At 38.3% G+C, this 20,845-nt stretch overlaps 1 protein-coding gene, 1 non-coding gene and 1 pseudogene across 2 annotated transcripts in view; 1 reads left to right on the forward strand and 2 right to left on the reverse strand.

The window, feature by feature from the left end:
• Window positions 1-8,704, reverse strand: part of LOC101903622 (V-type proton ATPase subunit G 3-like) — a 35,074-nt pseudogene extending 26,370 nt beyond the window's left edge.
• USP32 (ubiquitin specific peptidase 32) overlaps window positions 1-20,845 on the forward strand; it is a 203,836-nt gene that overhangs the window by 96,624 nt on the left and 86,367 nt on the right. Inside the window, exons 3-5 of the mRNA XM_024980631.2 lie at window positions 9,838-9,943; window positions 13,385-13,503; window positions 17,505-17,664. Of these exons, the coding sequence (XP_024836399.1) occupies window positions 9,838-9,943; window positions 13,385-13,503; window positions 17,505-17,664 (385 nt within the window). The remainder of the gene's footprint in view (window positions 1-9,837; window positions 9,944-13,384; window positions 13,504-17,504; window positions 17,665-20,845) is intronic.
• Window positions 3,478-3,579, reverse strand: LOC112442778 (U6 spliceosomal RNA). The gene has a single exon (XR_003031073.1). It is a non-coding gene; the product is annotated as a U6 spliceosomal RNA (small nuclear RNA).

The raw sequence follows: 20,845 nt of genomic DNA on the forward strand, positions 1-20,845 counted from the left end.
AGGTCCAGTATTCTCATGCTTTATGTTCTCAGAGCATAAAAAAGAAAGTTTTTATTTATTTGGCTGTGCCAGATTTTAGTTGCGGCACACGGGCTCTTCCATCTTCATTGCAGCATTTGTTTTCTTTTAATTGCAGCGTTCGGGATCTTTATTTGTGGCATGCGAACCCTTAGTTGTGGCATATGGGATCTTGTTCCCTAACCAGGGATCGACTCGGGCCGCCTGCATTGGGAGCACCCGAATCTTAGCCACTGGCTGCTGCTGCTGCTAAGTCGCTTCAGCCGTGTCTGACTCTGTGCGACCCCATAGACGGCAGCCCACCAGGCTCCCCCGTCCCTGGGATTCTCAAGGCAAGAACACTGGAGTGGGTTGCCATTTCCTTCTCCAATGCATGAGAGTGAAAAGTGAAAGTGAAGTCGCTCAGTCGTGTCTGACTCTTCGAGACCCCATGGACTGTAGCCCACCAGGCTCCTCTGTCCATGGGATTTTCCAGGCAAGAGTACTGGAGTGGGGTGCCATTGCCTTCTCCGCTTAGCTACTGGACGACCAGGGAAATCCCTAGATTCCCTTTGGAAGTTATCATTTAGAATTATCTTCTTGTTATCCTACTTCTCTGTTACCTTAGTTCAATAATGTCCTCTAGAAAGGAACATTGAAACATTGTTAATATGAAACATTTAATCTGTGTCAAATGCAGTGATTAACTTAGTTGGAGATGAAATGAAAAAATTGTATGTATGTGGGAGTATTAGTATACAATCTTCTGGGTTTTACTTTCCTAGATGTGTCCACTGAAAAGTTTGAGAAACAGTCAATAATACCCAAGCAGCAAGCACCCTTAGTATCGTGATTGTGATCTCTAAATAGAACTTCCCACTTTAAAGAACCAGGCTGCTTGAGAAAATATCTGATTCTAGGTTTGGGTCAGGAAATTTATAAAGTGAGCTTAGAATATCTTGTTGTACCAGAAAGGAAGGAAAGTGTCAGACAGTACTTAGAGTCATAAAAAATGGATTCAGGAGCCAATTTGAAGAACAGTCTGCCTCTACAAAGGGATAGGGAAATTGATCATGGCTAAACTATGAGTGTAAGGAGATTGAAACATATCAAATATATTTTAAAAACTACCCCTTTTAAGGGGATTGAGGGAGAATGGAGATGTGTATATGTGTGGCTGAGTTCTTCTGCTGTTCATCTGAAATTGTCACAACATTGTTAATCAGCTATACCCCAGCAAAATAAAAAGTGCAAAAGAAAAAAAATATACCCCTTTTGGATACAGGTTTTGAAGACCACTCCCAGATTCATGATTCACAGGAAGGGCTCCTAGGACTGAGCATAGTCATACTCAACTATTCTGATTCATTATCACAAAAGGATACAAAGCAAAATTAGCAAAGAGAAAAGGAATATGGGGCAAAATCTGGAGGAGACCAGGTGTAAGCTTCTTCCATTCCTCTTCCGGAGGGGATATACTTAGTTTCTCTAGTGGTAAGTTGTGACAACAGGTGTGAAATGTTACCATCAGGGACGCTCTTTAGAGAGACACGCATTGCTTAGGGCTTTTACTGAAGCTGGTCACCTGGACACCTTCTAACTTATCACAGGCCAAAATTCCAAACTTCCAAAAGAAAGCAGATGTTGAGCATAAACCACATTGTTTTCATAAACAGTTTAAGCAGTTAACCACATTTAACATTTAGGGAACAGTTAGATTCAGGAAGTCTCCCCAAAATCCAAGTTCACAGATACCAGTCAAGGGCCAAACTTGAAAGCGGATTTAAGGATAACCGTCTCAAGTAGTCTATATTTTCTTTTTTCTGCACAGATACCTCTGAAAAATGCTGGGAAACCAACTCATATTTTAAAAACTGGTTAATGAAGGAAAAGAAGTGCATCTCAGGGTAACCAAAAAGAGAGATAAGCAGTCATTATGTGCCTCCTGATGAAAATACAATAGCACCAACTGGGAGATGGTTCTTGCCAAAAAATATAATTTAAACGTGATCAGTTTTCTGGGTCTAACTACCTATTTACAGGAAATACAGAGGACAGACAATATAGGTCTGTCCCAAGACCTGTTCCCAAGGTCTACATTGTCAAAATGTAGACCTTGGGAAACTCCCCAGGACAAATGTCTTTGTTTCTTCAGCAAATAAATTGTGTTGAAAAAGAGAGGGAGAGAGAAAGAAAACCTACAGATCCAGAGAGTTAAGAGACTAGCAATCAATTATATATTTTAGATCTTAAGTTGAAAAAAAAATGAGATAGTTGGAGAAATTTGAATACTAACTAGATATTTGATGCTACTAAGGAATTTTTGTAGTATTTGTCTCAGTCCATTTTTAGGCTGCTATAACGATACCATGTTCTGGGTAGCTTATAAACAGAATTTTATTTCCCATAGTTCTGGAGGCTGAGAATTTCAGGATTATGGTGCCTGCAGATTCGGTCTCTGGTGAGGGCCCACTTCCTGGTCATAGATGGCCGTCTTTTTGCTGTGTCCTCCTGTGGCTAAAGAGGTAAAGGAGCTTTCCTAGGTCTCCCATTTATGAGAGTACTGAGCCCCCTGAGTACCGCAGCTACTGAGCCCACATGCTGCAGCTACCGAAGCTCGTGCAGACCAGAGCCCATGCTCTGCAACAGGAGAGGCCACCACCACGAGAAGCCGTGCACTGCAACTGGGGAGTAGCCTCTGTTCGCTGGAACAAGAGAAAACCTGCTCATCAACGAAGACCCAGGGCAACCAAAAATAAATTTTCAAAAAAAGACCACCTGTCCCATTTATAAGTGCTTCGCCCTCATTACCTCATCACCTCCTGAAAGTCCCATTACTGGGTTTCAACATAGGAATTTGGGAAGAGAGGGATTTTTTTAGTTTTGATAATGATATTATGCGTTATATTTTAAAAATATCTTGTGAAGAGAGACAATATTTTCATATCAAATTAAGAATAAACTATAATAAGTTTTTAAATTTTATTTAGCTACTTATTTTAAAAATATTTTTGTAATGGAAATATGGTTGATTTACAATGTTGTGTTAGTTTTTGGTGTATAACGCAGTGATTCTATACACACACACTATTTTATATTCTTTTACAAGACATTGAATATAGTTCCCTGTGCTGTACAGTAAGACTTTGTTGTTTATCCATTCTATGTATATAATAGCTTGCATCTGCTAGTTCAGAACTGCCAATCTATCCCTTCTCCCTTCCCACCGTTGACAACCACGAGTCTGTTTCCTGTTTCTGTGAGTCTGTTTGTTTCATAAGTAAGTCCATTTGTGTCGTGTTTTTTATTTTTTAAAATCTGTTCTTTGGCCACACTGTGCAGCTTGTGGGATCTTAGTTCCTCAACCAAGGACTGAACCTGGGTCCTCAGCATTGAAAGCACAGAGTCCTAATCACTGGGCTGTCAGGGAATTTCTTGTGTCATATTTTAAATTCCACTTACAAGTGATACCATAGTATGAAACCCATCATGAATCTATCTTTATGTCATCCTTGCTAAGGGGCCATTCTAATCTCCTCTATATCATTCCAGTTTTAGTATATGTGCTGCTGAAGTGAGCACTACAGGTTGTTTTTGTTTTTGTTTTTATTCAAGCACACAGTTAAGAGTTTGTTGTTGTGTAGACATTTCTAGAAAAATCAATTTTTCATTAACAAATTTAGATCAGCTAAATTTGATGTAAGAAGACTAGATTTGACAGTTCAGAAACTTTTGATATGAACAAAAACCAGCTGACAATCAAATATCTATTAAAAATTTTAGTGGAAAAGTGATTCTCTTGAAAATTATATAAAATGAATGAAAATTTGAAGATATTAATTTGGTTCTTTTGACTGTGAATCAAAATTGTTTAAAAAATGTAATAGTGTTTACTCAGGAAAAGTTGTATTCAAGGGCAAAGCCATGAGCTCATCAATGCTGAGTTAATTCTTACTGATAAACAGAATGGAGTCAGGCTGCAGTCTGCCTTCTGCCCTAAGAGTAGCCTTTCTCACACAGGGGCTGCTCTTCCACCTGGGTTCTAGAATGAGAAGACATGTGACACCAAGCCTCAGAGGACTGGAACTAAGGCTCAGGTAGTTAAGTGATTTGCCCAAGATTACGTAGCTGGTAAATTAGTAAAGCCTGGCTTCAACTCAGGAATTGCATCCCTTACTGCTGTCCTCTAGGAACAGTGGCATATCCTTGTACTTTATGTCCAAAAGATGCTAAAAGGAGAAGGACGAGGATCGTAGAACGTCAGTTGAAATGTGACACGGTCTTTCCTTTACACTGTACACCTACGTACATCTGCCTTTTTAACCTTCTAACTATATGGAGAGGGTTAGGTTCTTTGTATATTATAGTATAAGTCTTTCTCTTTTAAAATGCAGACTAATTCCCCAGTCTTCTCAACTAATCATATTATTTACTGGATGATATCACTGTCTGAAAAGAGGCTAGTGAGATCATTACCATAAGCATCAATTTTACACATTAGTGTAACAGTATGCCAAAGTCTCAATCCAGATGTTAATGGCTACCAAATGTTTAAGAAAATATGTTTTTTATTCTTCTTCCTTTCTAATAGCTACAGAAAATTATTAGAGGGATTTTAAAATAAAGTTTTTATAACAGATTATAGTAATAAGTTAACACGTGCCTTTTAAAAAGTGGCAACAAAATATCCTTGCTTATCCTGTATAGCCTCTTTCAGTGGATCCTAAGAACAGTGTAATGAGCATGGCACTTAATATTTCATTAATGTTAAAGTATTGTCAGTTATATGGTGACTGTTGATATAAAAATAACTTCTGCAGAGTGAAAGAAAGATATTACACATTTAATGTTAGATGCATAATGATTTCTGGAACATTAATAAAAGGTGGAAAATACATTCATCTTAGATCAGGGGATGTGGTAATTTTCTTGGGCCTGCTTTCATCATCTGTTAGATGAACTTTTGAACTTTGTGGTTTTAGAAAGTTATTGCTGTTCTTATGTTTTGGGCATGAGGGACCACTATATTCATTCCAACCAGACGTATTCAAAACAAAATCTACAATTTACAGGTACTTGCAAAACTGAAAAATCATATCTTACTCAGACTTTGTTGGTTAAGTTTACTTTTATGACTTTGCTCTCTTTGTATGAAAACCAATGAAGTGACCACATTATCAAGTTAAAGTGGAAAGAAAGGGATGCCAAAAAGTGGAAAGAAAGGGATGCCAAAAACATAGTGTCTGTAGATTGGGTTTGTGAATACTTTGAAATTTCTTTTGTTTAATCTTCAGTATATTTGACCAAAATGGTATACATCTTGCTGGGGATGTTTTTCATTTTACATGCTAAAGAATATGTGTAATTGTGCTGTGGAACAGTGAAAGAGTTAAGAGTTCAGTGTTAGGAACCTCAGTTTCAATCTTGATCCTGCTGCTTCATTGATGTATGACTTGGGAAAGGTTATTTCAGTCTCCTTGGGCTCTAGTTTTTCTCAGCCATAAAATAGGGACAGCAGTAATATCTTCCCCATGGAATTATCTTGAGGTTTAATACTGGTGAAGCAAAGCACTTGGATTAATACTAGACTTCACTGGTGGCTCAAGTGGTAAGGAATCTGCCTACAGTGGGGGAGACCGGGTTTGATCCCTGGGTCAGGAAGATCCCTTGGAGAAAGGAATGGCAACCCACTCCAGTATTATTGCCTGGAGAATCCCATGGACAGGAGAGCCTTGGGGGCTATAGTCCATGGGGTCACAGAGAGTCAGACATGACTGAGCAACTAACACAATAATATATAATTTAAAAGTATTAGCTATTGTTTTTATAAATTTATTAATGGAGTTGATGTTGGGTTAAACACTATGTGCTGTGATTAATTTCTCACTGGCATTGTGAAGACTGAGCTACAACATGGAATAACATTTTAGAATACAGTAGTAAACTTCCAATTCATCTGTCCCATGTTCTATTGTCATGTGTTTTACATATGCTATAAACACATTAGAATTTTACTGTTATTCCTTCCCTAGTAGCTCAGCTGATAAGGAATCACCTGCGATGCAGGAGACTCAGATTCGATTCCTGGGTCAGGAAGATCCGCTGGAGAAAGGATAGGCTACCCACCTGAGTATTCTTGGGCTTCCCTGGTGGCCCAGATGGTAAAGAATCTATCTGCAATGAAGGAGACCTGGGTTCGATCCCTGGGTTGGGAAGATGCCCTGGAGAAGGGAACAGCTACCCACTCCAGTATTCTGGCCTGGAGAATTCCATAGACTTTATAGTCTGCGGGGTGGCAAAGACTGAGCAACTTTCACTTTCTTTATTCCATTAGCCAGCCAATTATCTTTTAGACCAGTGAAAAATAAGGAAATTCCATATTTGATTTATTCGATTTCCTACTCTTTTTTTCTTTGTGTTGATACAGTTATTTTGTTTGATATCTTATTTCCTTCAGCCTGAAGTGCTTTCTTTTACCCTTTTATGTAGTATACGTTTGCTTCTCTGTTTTTATTTTCCTGAAAAAGTCTACTTTTTCTTTTTAAAAGGTATTTTCATTGGGAATAGGATTCTCAGGGTTTCTTTTCTTTTCTTTTCTTTAATTGCTTTAAAATTGTCATTCCACTGTTGTCTGGTTTATGTAGTTTTTGATGAGAAATGTTTTTCTCAGTGTAATGCATTTTTTTTCCTCTGGCTACCTTAAAGGTTTTCTTTTTACCTTTTGCTTTGAATAGTTTGGATACGATTAGCTGGTTTTGGGGAGTTAAAAGTGATTGTCCTACCTGTTCTCTGAACAACTTATATCTGAGGTTTTGTGTCTATTAGTTTTGGAAAATTCTCAACCTTTATCTTTTCAGCTATTCTGTTCCCTTCTCTTTTACTTCTCAGATTTCAGTTGCATGTGTGTTAAATCATTTTGTATTTTCTCACAGCCTTTGGATTTCCTGTTTTGTCCCCTCCCATCCCCACATATTTTCCCCTCTGTGTTTCGTTTGGATAATCTCAAACTTGAGCCTGTTGAGTTTGCTGTTGAGCCATTCCAGAGCTTTATAAAACTCTATTTCTATGTTTTTCCTTTGTCAGTCTGTGAGGTTTTGGGTTTTTCTCTGCTTCCTTGTGTGACTTATAATTTGTGGTGGGAAGATGGATGCTTTATATAGGACAGTAGAGACTGAGCTAAACAGTGTTTGTGCCTGGCTGAGTCTTAGCACAAGTAGTTGAGTCAGTCTAGACTTGAGTTGAGCTGGTTTTTTAGTGTGTTGTTATGACTTCCCGCAGTGCACACTACAGGCTTCAAATTCCACACTAAGGTTACCTCTTTTAGATTAGAGGCCCGTTTGCCAGGGGAGATTTGTAATGTCTGCTCTACCTTTAACTTTTGATCTTATTTTCTCTTTGGTACTGTACCTCGGAGAAGATCTCTCTACAGTCTTCCCTCTCCTTCAGTGGTAGACTGCTGTTATTGATTGCTCAGTGTTTGCTAACACAGTGGTGGAGGTGGGTGAGGGGTGCCAGGGTGGGGGATTTTCTGTTGTCCTATTGCTGTCTCAGTTTTAGGCGGTCCTTACGTCTCTGCAACTTGGAGGGTGAGACTTTCTCACTGATTCTGCCTCTTGCCAAATGGTAGGGGACCTTTAAAGGTCTGTGGCTGTGATGTTTTCCTGACCCTCCCTTAGAGATAGAGGGTACCTTCCTCTTGGGCTTCCCTGGTGACTCAGACAGTAAAGAATTTGCCTGCAATGCTGGAGATCCAGGTTCGATCCCTGGGGTGTGAAGCTCCCCTGGAGAAGGAAATGGAAACCCACTCCGGTATTCTTGCCTGGGAAATCTCATGGACAGAGGAGCCTGGTGGGCTGCAGTTCATGGGGTCACAAAAGAGTTGGACACGAATTATGCAGGGGCCAACTCGAAATAGTTACTACTCTACAAAGTATATGTGTTATATTCTTTTTATGTTTTGTGTATTCTGATTTGGAAACATCTCCCTGTGCTAGTTTCTGCTGAACATGCTATCAGTGGCACTGTAGACACACAGTTTCTAGCATCAGCTGTCATAGTGTTATTAAATATATTTATAAATATCATTTAATGAATATGTATTTTCATATGTTGACTCTTTAAGTTTTATTCCTTGAATTATCTTTAATCATGTATTTTAATGACAAATTCTTCTTGGCAGATACTAGGTCATGTTTTTTTCTTTTTTAAACCACACAGCACTTCTAACACCAAATGTGTGGAGTTTTTTCCCACATCAATCAGTTCTCTAACTCTCTGGACACCAGCTGGGTGTCCTATAAATCAATTCATTTCTGATACTAACTACCCAGAGTTAGTGCAGACATCCAGGTCTGCCCCCCACTTCAGAAGATGCCAGTTTCAGGTCCCCAACTTCTTCTACTTCTCACCAATCAGCTGTAAGTCAGGGGTTCCCATGTATCCCTCCTGGGATTCAGTAATTTTCTAGAAAGGGCTCACAGAACTCAGGAAGGCATTTTATTTACTGTTACCAGTTTACTATAAAGGATACAACTCACAAACAGCCAGATGGAAAGAGATGCATGGGATGGCGGATAGCGTGGGGCCGGAGGGACAGTTCAGAGGGAGATGGTGCACAGTACTTCCATGTCTTGGTGTTACACCCTTCTTGCACCATGATATGTTCACCAACATACCCATAGTTTAGGGCTTCTTCTGGAAGTTCCATTACATAGGCGTGTTGGTGGTTAGCTCCATTTTCAGCCCTTTGCTCCTTCCCTGACTCTGGAAAGTGGGGCTGAAAGTTCTAACCCTCTAATCACGTCATTAGTTCCTCTGACTACCAGCTCCCATTCTAAAGCTTTGTAAGCTAACCCTAACCTGCCAAGGATTAACCTATTAGCATAAATTCAGGTGTGGTTTAAAGAGGCTTATTATCAATAACAAAAGATGATCCTTTCATCTGTGGTGGTGGGGGTAGTGGTTTAGTTGCTAAGTCGAGTCCAGCTCTTGTGACCCCATGCCAGGCTCCTCTGTCCATGGGATTCTCCAGGCAAGAATACTGGAGTGGGTTGCCATTTCCTTCTCCACCTTTCATCTGTATCACTCTGGGAATTCCAAAGATTTTAGAAGCTCTTGCGTTGTTTTTTTTGGAACCTGGCAGAAGACCAAAATACATTTGTTATATGACAGTATCACACTAGGCTCTCAACACAGAACTGTTGAGTGAATGAATTTATGTGACTGCTGTTACTGTCACTTTCTTATGAATAGCTTTTCCTCTTTATTTCTGATTATTATAATATTCAATTTTAAGAGTATAAAAATGTCTTTATTTTCTTTTTCTTTTACTTAAAAGTTGAATATATTTAATGTACAGCATTGTATAAATTTAAGGTGTACAGCATGTTAATTAGGTGCATTTATATATTGTAGTATAATCACCATTGTATTTCTGAACATCCACTTACAGAATGTTGATTTTTCAAATCAAAATGATATGTAGACATTTAACAGAAGTTGAAGGAGGTTCTCTGGTCAAAATTCTTATCACATTATGGGACTATTGAAGGGGAAGAACTTATCTCTTTGGACTTTGATGAGGACTCCCAAGAGAAAGAAAATTCAGTGAGTCAGCCAGTGATACATATACTTTAGGATGGATACAGTATATTCTTGATTGAGTGTGATAACAAGGTATAAAGGAGGAAGAAGAGGGAGAAATTTAACATCTTTGCACTGAAGTTTATTAGGACCTTGTTTGGAGATGGAGATAAGATTTATTAAAGGTGATGTTACCAGCCTCAAATTCCTCAATAACTGAAATGTCTAAGGTTGGCTTTACCATTTATTTTCTCCTAGGTGATTTACTGTTCTTTTGGTGGAACATCCAAAGGACTACACTTCAATAACTTAATAGTTGGACTTGTCCTTCTTACAAGAGGCAGAGATGAAGAGAAAGCAAAATGTAAGTACTTTTATTATCTCAAAAAGTTAAAATACCACATTTATGTACAGAATAATCTACCTCAAAATTTTGATGACTGTCAAAGGATTTGAATTGATGTTTCTTCAAAGAAGATATACAAATAGCCAATAAGCACTTGAAAAAATGTTAAACATAAGTAGTTATTTGGGAAATGTAAATTAAAATTACAGTGAGATACCACTTAAGTGTAAGATAGATAATGCAGCCACTTTGGGAAACTAACTGGCAGTTTCTCAAACTGTTAAACATTGAGTTTTCAATTTCATTCCTAGATATATACCCAAGGAAACTGAAACCATATATTCATTAAAAAAAAAAGTTCATAACAGCACATTCATAATGGTTACAAAATGGAAACAATCCTAATGCCCATCAACTGATGCATTTATCATAAACAAAGTGTAATATAACCAGCAATAGAATATTGCTTGACAGTAAGAAGGAATAAAGTACTCTGAAAGAGCAGAAAAAACTTCCTTTCTAGGTTGTTTGGCTGATTTAATAATTAAGTTGATGTAAGACAGGTTAAGAGGAGAAAACCAAACACTTTTCGCACGTACGTATTTGTTGTAGTCATTCGTCGTGGCTTTTCTCCCAAAGTGCAAGTGTCTTTTCCTTTTTTGTGACTGCAGTCACCGTCCACAGTGATTTTGGAGCCCAAGAAAATAAAGTCTGTCCCTGTTTCCACTGTTTCCACATCTATTTACCATGAAGCTATGCAACCAGATGCTATGATTTTAGTTTTTTGAATGTTGAGTTTTAAAAATCAGCTTTTTCACTCTCCTTTGTCACTCTCATCAAGAGGCTCTTTAGTTCCTCTTCACTTTCTGCCGTTAGAGTGATATCATCTACATATCTGAGGTGGTTGATATTTTTCCTGGCAGTCCTTAGTTCCAGCTTGTGATTCATCCAGCCTGGCATTTCGCATGATATACTCTGCATATAATTTAAATAAACAGGGTGACAACATACAGCCTTGACATACTCCTTTCCCAGTTTTGAACCAATCCATTGTTCCATGTCTGGTTCTAACTGTTGCTTCTTGACCTGCATACAGATTTCTCAGGAGACAGGTAAGGTGGTCTGGTATTCCCATCTCTTTTAAGAATTTTCCACAGCTTGTTGTGATGCACACAGTCAAGGGCTTTGGCATAGTCAGTGAAGCAGAAGTAGATGTTTTTCTGGAATTCTCTTGCTTTTTCTATGATCCAGTGGATGTTGGCAATTTGATCTCTGGTTCCTCTGTCTTTTCTAAATCCAGCTTGTACATCTGGAAGTTCTCAGTTCATGTATTGTTGAAGCCTAGCTTGAAGGATTTTGAGCATTACCTTGCTATCAAGTGAAATGAGTGCAATTGTCCACGACAAACCTAGACAGTGTATTAAAAAGCAGAGACATCACTTTGCCGACAACAATCCTTATAGTCAAAGCTCTGGTGTTTCCAGTAGTCATGTACATATGTGATAGTTGGACCGTAAAGAAGGCTGAGCGCCAAAGAATTGATGCTTTCGAACTGTGGTGCTGGAGAAGACTCTTGAGAGTCCCTTAGACTGCAAGAGACCAAACCAGTCAATCCTAAAGGAAATCAGCCCTGATTGTTCATCGTAAGGACTGATGCTGAAGTTGCAGCTCCAATACTTTGTCTACCTGATGTGAAGAACGAACTCATTGGAAGAGACCCTGAAGCTGGGGAAGATTGAGGGCAAGAGGAGAAGGGGGCGGCAGATGAGATGGTTAGATAACATCACTGACCCAATGAACCTAAGTTTGAGTAAACTCCAGGAGATAGTAAAGGACAGGGAAGCCTGGCTTGCTACAGTCCACAGTGTCACAAAGAGTTGGATTCAACAATGAACAACAAATTTGTGTTGTTTTTTAGTTGCTGAGTTGTGATCCACATAGTCAAAGGCTTTAGTGTAGTCATTGAAGCAGAAGTACATATTTTTCTGGAATTCCCTTGCTTTCTCCATGATCCAGCAAATGTTGGCAATTTGATCTCTGATTGCTCTGCCTTTTCTAAACTTAGCGTGTACATCTGGAAATTCTTGGTTCACGTACTGCTGAAGCCCAACTTGAAGGATTTGAGCATTACCTTGCTAGAGTGTGATATGAGCACAATTGTACAGGAGAAGTCCAAAATTAAGATATTAGGAGAGTTTTGTTCTCTCTGAAATCTACAGGGAAGAATCCTTCCTTTTTCCTGACTTCTGGTGGTAGCCCTCAATGCTTGGTATTCCTTGACTTGCCAGTTGCTTCCCTCCAATCTCTCACTATCTCATCTCATGGTTTCTTTCCAGTGTTTCTGTCTTCTGTTCTTATAATCAGTCATATTGAATTAGGACCCAACCTAATAACCTCATCTTAATTTGATTTTATCTGCAGAGACCCTTTTTCAAATAAAGTCACATTCATGAGTACTGGGGTTAAGACTTCCAACATTTTTTTTGAGGGGGGAGATATAATTTAATCCATAACAGATGGTCAGAGCCTTCCAGCAAATATTCCCCCCTAACAGAATCAGCCATGGCATGTGGGTGGGCAGGCAAGGAACCCAGTGGGCCTTCAGAGGAATAGAATGTCTCTTCTTTCTATCACCTATGTTTCCAAATAAATTCAAATTCTCAGGTACTTGGAGATTAGGATTTCAGCATATCTTTTGGGCGGACGCAGTTCAACCCTTAACAGCAGTATTTCAAACATAATATGTACTTCTACCCAACTTTATTATTTCTTACCATTGTGTCATATTTGTCCCAGATCTTGGTTTTTTTTTTTTTTTTTTTACAAAATTAAAGATCATGGCCAAGCCAAATAAATGGTATACTATACAGATTTTTCAGTTTGCTTTTTGTACTGAAGATTATTGATATTTACCATGTTGGAACCCTAGTTCCTTTATTTTAATTGCTTTATAGTATTTCATTGTGTGTGTGTCTCAGGTTACCTATTTTTTTGTTGGTAGACATTTATCTTTTTCCCCCCACCTAAATTTCGCTATTATAAAGATTGCTTTGGTGTATGTTGTACCTCATGCTGATATGTATGAGAGTTTTTCACAAGTGGAGGTGGAGTTGCCTAGGAACTGAACTTCTAGCATAAATCTTCATCTTTACATTTTGACAAGGTACTCTCCAAGGTGTTACAGTAATAGATATTCATTAACAGTATATAAGAGTTCCAGTTTATCCTAGTTTATTGCTAACACTTTGTATTGTCACACTTAAACAGTTTTTGCAAGTTTGGTATGTGAAAAGATACCACATTGCTGTTGTAATTAGCATTGGTTTTTTTTTAAGGGATAAACTGTATATTTATAAAATGCTCAGTCACTCAATAATTGTTACCTTTCTCTTTCCTCCCTACATCCACCAGGGTACTTTTAATCTATGTTAAAATTAATTCATTATTTCTTTTTCCTAGACATTTTTAGTCTTTTTGCAAGTGAATCCGGGAGCTATGTTATACGGGAAGAAATGGAAAGAATGCTTCATGTGGTGGATGGTAAAGTCCCAGATACACTCAGGAAGTGTTTCTCAGAGGTACATTTAAAGATTTACATTGCATCCCTGTGGACAGAGTATTAAATCTTAGTTGTATGAGTTTAGCTGTGATGAATAGATGTTTATGTGCAGCATATTCTTGACATTTTTGTATTTAACGGTTGAAGTTTTTTAACGATTTGTGTGCTAGACTCAAAGGTCCATGACACTTACTGCTGCTGTGTTTGTGAATCTGAAAATTCCCAGTTCTACTGTAAAGGCAACTATCTCTACTTATGGTAGATGACACATACTCCCCCACTCTCACACCAGCACGCACACACACACTCACAGGCGATCCTGCAGACACCTGAGCATTGCTTAAGTTGTGGTGCTCTTAATTGCTTTTTGTCATGAGCACGTAGAAATAGCACTCATTGGCCTTGAGCTGTAGGTGACCTCTGTGATCCATCAATGCCTATTTTATCATAAATGCATTTTATAATTTATTTTTTAATTGGTTTGCATAGTGAAATATTTGGGTTTTAAAAATTGGCCATTTTCCTGTTTTCATAAATAATATATTTTCATTGTAAAAAACCTTTAACAACAGAAAATGTATATCTTTTAACAGAGAAAATTTTTCTTTAATTTCTTTTCAGAGGTGTGCTTACATGGGAAGTCCCAAGAGGTGGCAAAATAAAGCTCTTCTACAAGTTTTTGATCCTTTCCTGCAGCACTCAGTGCTGTGTAATTTCTTGTGGCCATTTGATCCACTTCCATTTCACAGATATTAGAGTCTTTCACTGCTGTTGGTTTTATTCAGAGTTTTTATTCAGTTAGTTTAGTCACCTTCCTACCTATATAAGCACTGATTATTAATACTCCAGGCATCTGCATATATCTGGTTCTAATATCTATTTGGACTCTGGCTTTAGCTTTTCATCACTCTGGCTTTAAGTTTCCCCTGTGTTAATAGCACCTGGAGATTTCCCTTTCTTGCTTTTCAGCTTGGCTAAGTAGTTTTTGGTAGTAGTTATGGTGTTACATTTTATTCAGCAGTTCTACATGTTTGGTGCTAAAAGGATTGTCTTCCTGCATTTTTGGTTGTCTTATTGACTGGAAGTTGCTGTGATAGTATTTCAGTACCTTAAGACAAACTAGATCATGTTTTTTGTTTTTCCTCTCTAAAATTTGCTGGCCAAATTTTATTAGGAAAAAAAAAGAGTTATCTAATCTTTGCAAGCCTGATAAATTGGATTTTTCACAGAAATATCAAGTGGTTTGCTTATTTTAGGGGAGAATGTGTATTTTTTTCATTTTAATAAGGTTTATACAGACATTCCTGTTTTATAGACAGGGATTTAATTTGGTTAGCCACCCAGTTCTCTTAAAATTTAGGCACAATAGCAGGTACATATACTAAGATAATAATTAGTGCTGTACAGAAAAATTAAGTAGACCACAGGAGATAGGTGGTGATAGGGAGGCGATATCTAGGTGTAGGTATTTTGTTATGGGATGGTTAGGAACAGCTTATAAGAGAAAGGGACATTAGAACAAAGAATTTTAAGGAAATGAGTATGGTAGTAAATGGCTAGGGAAGTCTTATATGAAGAACAAGGTCTTTGGAAGAGAGGAGATCAAAGAAATGAGAGGCCAAGGTTTGGGGATACTCATGTATATAGCTATTTACATCATTAGGTACTTATGGTTGTTTAAAGAAAAAAAAGACTGTGAATGGGCTAATTTTACCTAATTCAACTATTTGATGTATTTACCTACATAATTTTTGAGTAAGGTATGTGATGTGATCCACACTCTTGCTTCTTGAGTTACTATGTTTCCAGTAACTTGAGATGAAGGAAATCCACATAGGAGCTACATTGATTTTTTTCTTATTGAATTTTTTTGGTTGTTGATTCTCATGGTGGGAATTCGTACTTTATATTGCTCTTCAAAGATGTATCAATTTCAGAAGTTTATTTTTAATTGCCATTTATAGTACTGGAAGTTTTTTCCTAGACTGCTATTGTGATAGTTTATAAAAGATTTCCATTTTGCTTCCTTATTTAGAGCCATGACTCAAGAACATAGAAAGTCATGTTTGACAGATGGGATTTTAGTACTGCCAGTTATATGGAGTGATCCTAATGGGCAAGCAGATTAGAGAGGTCGCTTTGTATTTCACTGAGTTGCCAGGCAGTATATATAGTGTGTGATTCAGGCACAGAGGCTTTGGAGCCTGGACTGCTTGGGTTCAGTTCTATCTCTGCCACTGTATAACCTTGAACATACAGCTTTCAGAGCTTCAGTTTTCTCATGTGTAAAATGGGGATAATAGTATCTCCTATTATTGCTTGAGGATTAAATGAGTATAAAAATACTTAGAATTGTGCTTAGGGCATTGTAAATACACATTAAATATTAACTATGTGAAGTTGTTAGAAGCACCTATTATCATAGGCAGTTTTTTCTTAGTGGTACATGAAGGTGCGTCTTATAATAACATCTTAGCTTCATAAAACCGTTAAAACCACCATGTTCACTGGATATAAGATGCTTTTGATTAATAAGATGTGCTTTTATGTATTACTATAAAGAACAAAAAAACTACCAGTTACAATTAAAGGGTATTATTGATTTTAAGACTTATCCCAATGTCAAAGATGTTAATGTGTAAAAATGTGCCTCAGCTTGTGGAATTTATACTGCAAACCCTCTTTGTAGACCAAATGTGGGTAGAGAAAGAAAATGGATCTGATCCTCTAAACATGCAGCGATGTCCTCATGTCCCTGCAGCAAGTCTGAGTGCCATAGTCCTCCATTTAGAAAGCTAAGATTTCCAGTGTTGTCTTATTTATTTGTTTATTGGCTGCGCTGGGTATTCATTGCTGTGTGTGGACTGAATTGCCTCCAGTGAGGGCTCTCCTTTGTTGTGCTTCATCAGTTTCTCGCTGTGGTGGAACACAGATTCTAGGCCCACGGGCTTCAGTAGTTGCAGCACGCAGGCTCAGTAGTTGTGGCCCATGGGCTTAGTTGCTCCTCGGCAGGTGGGATCTTAGTTCGCTAACCAGGGATCCAACCTGTGTCCCCTGCATTGGCAGGTGTATTCTTAACTGCTGGACCACCAGGGAAGTCCCTCCAATGTTGTCTTGATTGCTTGAATTGTACTGTTAAATATTCTGAAACCATGAAGCTAAGCATATTACTGTACTTAATAGGATGCTACTAACAATATAGAAATTATTTCTACCGTAACTCTTTTAGGTTATAAGTTATTTGTATCACTTAATAGCTCCATCAGGATTATAGCTACTAGGCTCCTGAGTGTCGTTCTTCATTGTATTTCTATGTGGGTTGCTTCTGCCTTTTTCTCATAGAAATATCTGGCCCATACTCTTGTCTTCCAGTCAAAGAGATTGACTTGCACGGCCATATGATGTTTTTTCTCAGCCTGGAAACTTTTTTTCTCTGCAGATTTAGCAAGACAAGTACTTGGAAAGAAAGCAAAGAAATAGAAACCTCCTTGCTTCTTTTTTGTATTTTAGTTGACTTGTGAATGTACGTTTTCAGTGATGACTTTTGGAAGGGGACTCCTGGATAGTTTTTAATTTGCCAATGAAATTTAAAAGATTATTCATATTCCATACACATTGATTAAAATGTGCTTATTCTAACCAATGGAAGTGTTGAAGCAGGATAAAGCAAATGAAAAATGGCTTTTATTAAGTATTGAAAGAAATGCAGTTTACACTGATTGCAAGATGTACCTTAGCAAATAAAATGTGACTTAGTGGAAGTTCACTGCTTTAATGAATTGATAAAATAATTTGCAATTAGCATATAGGTTTTATGCAAATAAAAGTTCTGAAATAGTTACATTTGAAAAGTTTTTTTTCCAAATACATATATAGCCTATAATGATATTTAGATTATTCTTCCTTTATAGATAGTAGAAGGGAGTAAACATCAATTAAATGCAAATTTTAAATTGTGTAAGTTCTACGTAAGGTACCTTAAAGTTTAACTAAACCTGTGTTTTCTTGTTTTAATTTTAGGGTGAAAAGGTAAACTATGAAAAGTTTAGAAATTGGCTTCTTCTAAACAAAGATGCTTTTACCTTCTCTCGTTGGCTACTGTCTGGAGGTGTATATGTGACCCTCACTGATGATAGTGATACTCCCACTTTCTACCAAACTCTGGCTGGAGTCACACATTGTAAGTAATGGCATTTTATTGTGCTCTGTTCACTTTTTAACACAATTGCCTGGTAATAAGAGAATATGCCTATTATCAGTGTGGCTTTTTTTTCTTCCAAAGTGTAATAACGTGGAATGCTGGAGGCTTGAGTACATAACTGAAAAAGATAAACTTTTTTTGTCTACTCACTGAATACTTTCGTACTCCAAATGTGTAAATTTTTTCCCCTCACACCAAGCAATTCTCCAGTGCTCTGTGGACACCAACCGCGTGTCCTACACTTCAGTTCAGTTCTGACACTGTCTGCTGGGATTAGCGCAGACCCACCCCACAGGTTTAGGTCTCAGTCCCAAAAGACTGCCCCTCTGCCCTCCCTGCTTCAGATGCCAAGTCCAGATTGTGACCTTTGCTTCTGACTGACCACCTATAAATGAGACTTCCCATGACCCTCTCCTTGGGTTTGGTAATTTACTAGAACTTCAGGAAACATTTACCTTTACTGATTTATTATATAATAAAAGCTGTATTAAAGGAGACAGATGAACAGCTGGGTGAACAGATACGTAGGACAGAATCTGGAAGGGTCCCAAACCCAGGAGCTTCTGTCCACATGGAGCTGTGTTGCCCCCTTCTTGGCATGTAGATGTGTCTAGGTGCTCTCCAGACCCTGTGCTTTGGGATTTTTGTGCAGGCTTTGTTACATAAGCATTATCAGTTATTAACTGTATTTCTAAATCTTTTCTTCTTTCCAGAGAATGGGGGGTTCGGGGATGGGGTTGAAAGTTCCAAGTTTCTTGTATGGCTTGGTCTTTCTAGTGACCAGCCCCTTTCCAGGAACCTACCGAGAGTTACTTCAGGCATCAGAACAAAAGATTCCTGTCACCCAGAAAATTCTGAGGATTTAGGAGCTCTTCATCAGACATTCCTGTCACTCAGGAAATTAAAGAAATGTCCTCAAAGAGAAAATGTTAGCAAGAACTGGGATCAATATCACTTATTTCACAGCAGCCCTCTACTAATTGTTCTTAACCAAACTATATTAGTTCCTAGGGCTGCTGTAACAAATTAACACAATCCATAAACTGAAAAAACAGAAATCTACTCTCTTAGAGTTCTGGAAGCTGAAACCAAAGTGTTAATAGAGCCATGTTCCCTCTGAAGATCCCAGGGAAGCATCTTTCCTTGCCTCTCCCAGCTTCTTGTGAACCCAGGCTTTGCTTGACTTGTGGCAGCATAATTCTAGTTTCTGCCTCTGTTTTCATATAGCCTTCTGTGTGTGTGTGTGTCCTCTCCCCTTCCTTTAAAGACACCACTCATTGGATTTAGGGCCCAGTCTAAGTTTAGGATGATTTTAACTCTAGAACCCTAATTCGTTACACCTGCAAAGACCCTATTTCCAAGTGAGGTCACATTCTGTGATACCAGGTGATAATGAACTTTTGAGGGACGCTGATTAGGCCACAGCACAGGCCTAAATGTTAACTTCTACTGTTCTTTTCTGTGGTTACAGAATGGACGTACTCTGGGCTTTTGCTTATGCTGCTTAACACCAGAAGGAATGCCTTTCCCTTTTATTCTCCCTGCAAACGCTAGTCATCCTTGAAGATTTAAGTCACATGCTGCTTGCTTTCCATGAAATGTTTTCTTGCCTTCCTGTGAGAAATCATCTGTCCTTCCTCTGAACTCTCATAACACTTTCTTTTGTATTCTTCTTGGATGAACTTACCACTTTCATCTTTGTATTATAATTATTTATAATATTTTATTTATTTGTACATGTCATTTCTCTTAAATCATAGAGAGTCTGTATTATTCTTTTATTCACTCTCAGTGTCAAGCCTTAAATAAGTATTTGTTGACCGAGTAGAGGACCTTGGGTATCAGGCACTGTTTGTATGTATTTTTTCTTGTAATTTGTGAGTTGGCTACTAATTATTCACCAGCTGCTTTCCCTCTCATTTTTATTCCATTGTTACCAAAAATTCTGACACATAAATCCTGGCATGAATAGGCAATTAATTTGATGCTCCTACTTTTTCAGCACTACCATCTTTATTTTGAGAGGAAAGCCTTTTTTAAAAAATAGTTTTGTATAAAAAATTAGGAAATCTTTTTATACTTTAAGCTCTATCATTGTCAGTCATATGGATGTTCTGCTGAACTCTTGCTTTTATTTGTAATTGTATGGTAAATTATTTTTCTATTATTGGCTAAGGGTGTGATTACTTTCCTTGAGTGACACGTTATAGAAAAAATTGTTCTGGCACTTAATAAAATGGTAAACAAGACTTTTTAAAAATCATTTATTTTTGGTTGCTCTGCATCTTTGTTGCTGTGCTCAGGCTTTCTCTGGTTGCAGCGTGTGGGCTCTAGGGCTCTCGGGCTCCAGCAGTTGTAGCGCACGGTCTTAGTTGCTCAGCATGTGGAATCTTCCCGAACCAGGGATGGAACCCGGGTCCCCTGGATTGGCAGGCGAATTCTTATCCACTGTACCACCAGGGAAGTCCCATAAACAAAACTTTACTTCACGACTTTTACTTTTGCAGTAGTGGAGAGAGATTGGTCTTACCTCCAAATATTATAAGGAAAGCAACTTACAGCCAAGGAGCAAGGTGAGGTGATCAGTGGAAGGAAAATTACTAAGAGAAATCATCAAGGGTAGGGGAATTCTTACTAAAAGCTGGCCAAAGACTTATTCATTAAATATGGGGTATGAGGAACTTGATCGGGTATCAAAGATAGGGGATGATACAGCAGGATTCTTTGCTAAGATTCAGCTGGGCAAGCCAAAGACAGAATAAGGGGCCAACTTCTGAGCTTAGTAGAAAAGAGGGCTCAAAGGAGTGGGACTAAATTTTAGTCAAGGTGAGAGTCTCTGTCAGCTGCTTCAAGTTGAATTAGTTCTGACATACTTTGCAAACGCAAATGCTGCTTCAGTTCAGTTCAGTTCAGTTCAGTCGCTCAGTCGTGTCCGACTCTTTGCAACTCCATGAATCGCAGCACACCAAGCCTCCCTGTCCATCACCAACTCCTGGAGTTTACCCAGACTCATGTCCATCGAGTCGGTGATGCCATCCAGCCATCTCATCCTTTGTGTCCCCTTCTCCTCCTGCCCCCAATCCCTCCGAAAAACAGGGTCTTTTCCAATGAGTGAACTCTTTGCATGAGGTGGCCAAAGTATTAGAGTTTCAGCTTCAGC

Source organism: Bos taurus, chromosome 19 (genome assembly GCF_002263795.3).
Source record: "Bos taurus isolate L1 Dominette 01449 registration number 42190680 breed Hereford chromosome 19, ARS-UCD2.0, whole genome shotgun sequence".
NCBI lineage: Eukaryota > Metazoa > Chordata > Mammalia > Artiodactyla > Bovidae > Bos > Bos taurus.